The sequence below is a fragment of the Guillardia theta genome (assembly GCF_000315625.1).
Source record: "Guillardia theta CCMP2712 unplaced genomic scaffold GUITHscaffold_504, whole genome shotgun sequence".
NCBI lineage: Eukaryota > Cryptophyceae > Pyrenomonadales > Geminigeraceae > Guillardia > Guillardia theta.
The window spans coordinates 1-5550 of record NW_005434198.1 but is presented as its reverse complement, the minus strand read 5'-3'; the positions used below and the strand labels follow the sequence as shown (position 1 = coordinate 5550).

Sequence of the window (5550 nt, the reverse complement as noted above, 5' to 3'; positions counted from 1 at the left end):
GGAGCAGGAGCAGGAGCAGGAGCAGGAGCAGATGGAGCAGGAGCAGGTGGAGTCGGGGAAGGAGCAGGAGCAGGAGCAGGAGCAGGAGCAAGAGCAAGAGCAGGAGCAGGAGCAGGAGGGGTAGAAGAAAAGGAAGCAGCAGGAGCAGAAGCTCAGGAGTAGACAAGAAGGAAAGGGAGCAAGGACAGGAAGGAGGAGAAGGAGAAAATGCACCCGAGCTCTGTGTAGGGGTTGATAGACATGATGAAAGGATAATTGACTGAGAACTCCTGCAATGAAAGTTCAGGCGGACAAAGATGGAGAGTAGACAGGACGAGGACGAGAAAAAGGATGAAGAGGACGACCAGGACACAAAGGAAAACCAGGAGCAGAAGGAGGAGCAGGACGAGGAGGAGCAGGATAACGAGGAGAGAATAGGAAATGAAGACGTAGAGGAAAAGGAAGAGCAGGAGCAGGAGCAGGAGGAGGAGGAGGAGGAGGAGCAGGAGGAGGAGGAGGAGCAGCAGCAGCAGCAGCAGCAGCAGCAGCAGCAGCAGGAGCAGCAGGAATATCAGCGATGGAACAGCAAGTGAGTATTCAAGATTTCGGACCTTCCAGACGTAGCAAAGTCCACACCAGCACCACAACCAGAGGATGGGCATGAAGAGGACTCTGAGGTGAGCTGAGTCAACACAGACAGAGAACACAGTGAAATCCGAGTGAGAGAGTGAAATGATGGGCAGTGAAAAATTGAAATGAGGAGGGGAGAAAGCTGAGAGGGGAGAAGTGAAAATGAAATGGAAGGAAAGTGAGTGGAGGGACAGAAGGGGAAGAGAAGGAATGGGACGATGGGCGAGAAGAAATGAGAAGAAGAGAAGCTGAAAGAACAAGATTGTGCTTGTTTGTGAAAGAAGCAAGATTTGTGCATGATCACCTGTACACAGGCACAGTTGTATCCAGGGAATCGAAGCAGTAAGGACATTTGTCCTGTCGCAAGAGATGGTCACCAAGATGAAAACAAGCAGATTTGAAAAATTCTGTATCTTTTGACGTTATGAGCATCATACTCCCCATCATGACCATGTTCAACGTCATCATCATGTTATCATCGTCGTCGGAGTCGTCATCGCCATCATCATCACTACCACCATCATCGCCTCCATAATCATCAACAACAGAAAGGAGAAACAACGACAACAACATCGTCATCGTCATCGTCATCTCCATCATCATCAACTTCACCATCAACAACATCAACAACATCAACAACGACATTTCCATCTTCATCCCCATCATGGTTGCTATCATCTCAATCATCACGGTCCCTTCATCTTCATATTCATCTCGTTTGTCATTCACCTTGGCCGGAAAGTATGTAGCAAACCTGACACAAGTGAACATCACTTCATCGCATCAACTTTCCATCCAGCGTACCACAAGATGACTATCAGACAGACAAGAGAAGCCCCGAGGTAGAAGCCGAGCCAGCCCTGAGAACGAGATGAGATGAAAAAGAACACGAGAACAACATAAGAATGAGAACAATAAGACTGAGAACAACATAAGACTGAGCACAATATGAGACTGAGAACAATATGAGACTGAGAATCTCATGTTGTTCTCATATATAAGCAAGAAGGTGCATGTGGTGGCAGCAAAAGGAAAGATAATATGACATGTGTCAAAGCAGACAGATCGTGGAAACAAGAAGATGCTTCATCATCATCATCATCATCATCATCATCATCATCATCATCATCATCATCATCATCATCATCATCATCATCATCATCATCATCGTCATCATCATCGTCATCGTCATCGTCATCGTCATCGTCATCGTCATCACAGGAGGTGTTCTAGCAGGCAAGGAACTCACCTGCGACTCAATGCCGAGGCTGTTTGCGAACAATCATGTCAGAAGAACAACTCATAGCAACCAAGACGAGAAGACACCGGTGGAGATGGCGGAGACGACGCTGCATCAGCATGTACATGTTAATGTGCATGTCGCAACAGGATGGAGACTTGCTGGACCTGAGCAGCGATAGTGTCGTTGGCGGTGAAGAGAGCGGCGTAACATTCCTCTACCTGTTAGGGATGAGAGGAGAGAGGAGGGAGAACTAGGGAGGAAGAGAAGGGAGGGGAGGGAGGGGAAGGGAGGGAAGAGAAGGGAGGGGAGAGGAGGGGAGGGAAGAGAAGGGAAGAGAGGAGGGAAGAGGAGAGGAGAGGAGGCAGGGGATAAAGATGAGCAGACGTGAGGAGAGGGAAGGGGAGAGGAGAGGAGGTGAAGTATCGTTTACCTGTTCTGCAACTTCTTCTACCCTGCTGACTCCGATGTGGAATGCCTTCACCACAGAAACAATCAGAACAAGGAAAAAGAAGAATCATTCAAATATAACCACGACACTACACTACGCTACAATGCAGTGCACAACAAAACAAGGAAACGATGCAAGAACAAAACAACACCATATAACAAGCAAACCAAGAGATTTTCACAAGTGTCTCACCTGGTCTTGTAGATTTACATTGACATGCAGTTGCTGTTGTTTCAAACCCCTTACCATCATCTTTCACAATCAGCAAAAGATACCTGTCCTGCTTGCTTGAGACTCTTGTTGTACTTTTTCAGCGCTTTTGAGAGGCCAGTGAAGTTCAAATCGCAAACCTGATATCAACATATATGAGGATGCTGGAAGAAAAAGGGACGAAATGAACAAACAAAAAACTCTGCAAAATTGCTACTGACTGCTCGATCTGCTACCAAAACAACAGGAAAAGGCAAGAAAAAACAAAAAGTCCGGAAACACGACAACGTGAGACAGGGAAGGGATAGACTGCAATATGAGAAGCAAGGAGTCATAGCACAACACAATCTTAGTCACGATCTTGCAGCGACAAGAAACAAACACTGCCGCACACAACATGAAACAACGTTTGTGCCTTACTTGTTTCAACGTCATGCAGTCCTGATACAGCTCGCGCAACATGAGCTGCATACTCTCTTTCTGTACAAAGCACAAAACATTACGATAGTAAAAAAGCAATTTTTTTTTTTCCAGAGAGATTCATCATACGCCAACAAGTAGGCAATCTTTGAAATGAGGGAGATGCGATGGTTTTCCAATCGTCAAGAGCCGTCCACATCAACGTTGGAATGTAGCCTTGAGTTCAGACACTCACTTGCAGAAGTCGCAGCTTGTTGTAAGACTCAGGATCAAGGGATCCTGCGCAAGCAAGGTTTCATTCCACCATCACTACAACAGCAGAAACACTGACCAAAACTCGAGCTCCGATCGCTCTCAGCTGCACACGTGCAACAGAGCAATGACAATGAGAAACATGTTACAAGCATGCATCATATCAGTGAAATATTCACCGTAAGTCCTCTGTGCCTGTTATGGTACACGTCACCATAACACAACCAACAAAGTCAAGTCGTCTTACCTCCATGATCATAAGGTCCCTCCTTTCCTCGATCTCCGACATCTTCCTGTCGAAACCTGCCAGCCCTCAACCCTCAACGAGACGGAGGCAGAGAGGAGCCGCTCCTCGACACTTACCCAGGTTGACAGCCTCGATCTGCCTGATGAATTCCTGCAGTCGACATGTCAGCGGTGCTGGGCCATCGGTCGAGGAGGAAGCTACATCTTGAAAACATCCGCCCGACAGAGGAGTAGACTCAAGCGCTTCCAGAGACAACCTGTAACGAGTTGTCACCAGCCACACAACGGGGCAAGGAGCAACAACTCTGTCGACTGCTCCCGTAGCTCGGCCTCCGCCTGATACAAGGATGTCAGCTCGGAAACTCGCAGCAGCTCCTCGGCACCTTGACGGCTCTTGTCAATTTCTTGTAATCGACGTAGTAATCCTCCCATCCCTGCCCGTCCATCGTCACATGCCGCCTACCCTCCAGCTGACCCTCTGCTGAGAGCCCTCCTGACCTTGACTCGAGAGGCCCGAAGGAACTTGCCGAACTTCATGGTACCTCAATCAGTCCTTGCACTTGTGAGATGCAGTTGGCTCGAGCAGGAGGCGGCTCTCAAGACCTGTACACCCGCTCCGAGGCCATGGCAAAGAAATCAAAACTTCGCTGGTCGGCGGGGCATCGGCGGCTCTGAAGAAGACTGTGCCCTGTTGTCGCTGAATTCTCGACTCCTGTAAATGGTATTGTTCAGCTGTCTTGTGCTTGTTTGTACTCTTGAGAACTCAGCTCTCACTGCCACATGCATCAACCGAGGAACTCTGATAATCTCCGCATGTCTACATCCAGCTAATCCTATGTCCGACTCCTCAATCATCGAATTCATCGTCCTGTTCTGTATCATTCATTGTCTGCATCATTTGCTCAATCTAAGACATCGTCATCGTCATCGCCATCATCTCCATCTCCAACCCAATCTCCATCACCATCACCATCACCATCGTCGTCACTGGCTTGATGTTCTACGTCATAAAATCCCATCCTTTCATAGCGCACAAACCCCTCCTGCACATCTAGTTTCATCCTCTCCTTTGCTGATCCGGCTGTCACTCCTGTTCAATGCTCCTTCTCTTGTCCCTGGTCTTTCTCCTCCTCCTCTCCTCCTCCTTCTCCTGCAGCGGCGGCGGCGGCGGCGGCGGCCCGCCATTCCCAAACACCGTTGCCCATCATTGCAGCCCTCCGCGATTCCTCACATTTTTCCATAGATCAAGATCTGAGTTAAATTTAAAGACAATTCCTCTAATTTAACACTAAAGTTGCTAAATAGCCAACATTATAGCTGAATAGATTGAATGTAGCTTACATTGCAAGTTCAAATAGGCAATAATCCAGTTAAATTTAACCGGAAAGTAGTTAATCTCTTACCCCCCCTCATGTCGACGAGTCGTCCGCCAATCAACTCAGGTCAGTCCGAGTCGGGCCCGGTAGTCGTTCCGAGTCGGGCCCGGTAGTCGTTCGGAAGTTCACATTATGGGAGACGGTCAGAAGTTCAATGGCAGGACTCGATGATCGGATAATGTGTCTCATCGGGCGAGTGGACGAAGCGGTCAGTATGGCTTAGGTCGGGATGAATTCCGACAACTCGGAACTGTGGTGTTGCAAGGTTGTACAAGTGTACAATCACGGGTGAGAACTACACACGGCGCGCGGCGATGATGGTGAGACGATTACAATGGTGTACTATCATCATCACTAGTTGTATCTGGCCAGTGATGTGCAGACTCGGACTCAGTGATTCGAATCTCGCAGCTGGGACTCAGGACTCTCGGAGTCACCGGTGGCCCGGCGTCACTGAATCGATGACCGTAAATCTTCGAGACTCGGTCGCATCCTTGTCATGTTCGATCAGTTCAAGTTTACCGGATACTGACCGTCAGTACTGTGACAAGAATGTTTCCCAACAAGTTTGGCACTTCACACAACTTACACATACTCTGTTGGTAGTGACCATACGACTACTGCAATGTTGCCAAGTTGGCGTACGGACAGTGCCACCGACGATCGGATCGGAAGCGTTGGACGACTAACATTGATCATGACAAGTCTGTTTCATTCATCAAAACATTCTGCTAGTTTCACGTCTC

General features: G+C 48.4%; 1 protein-coding gene across 1 annotated transcript; it reads right to left on the bottom strand.

Moving 5' to 3' along the window:
- Nucleotides 1-213: 213 nt before the first annotated feature.
- GUITHDRAFT_149603 (hypothetical protein) lies at nucleotides 214-3965 on the bottom strand (the record flags this gene model as incomplete). The annotated part of the gene is made up of 19 exons (XM_005817865.1): nucleotides 214-269; nucleotides 616-661; nucleotides 914-966; nucleotides 1339-1363; nucleotides 1414-1469; nucleotides 1859-1877; nucleotides 1936-1958; nucleotides 2017-2070; nucleotides 2283-2327; nucleotides 2493-2552; nucleotides 2576-2650; nucleotides 2931-2990; nucleotides 3166-3209; nucleotides 3262-3288; nucleotides 3332-3377; nucleotides 3430-3485; nucleotides 3546-3579; nucleotides 3812-3862; nucleotides 3927-3965. Coding segments are annotated over 19 exons (869 nt in total), but the record flags the coding sequence as incomplete, so codon positions are not given.
- Nucleotides 3966-5550: the final 1585 nt, after the last annotated feature.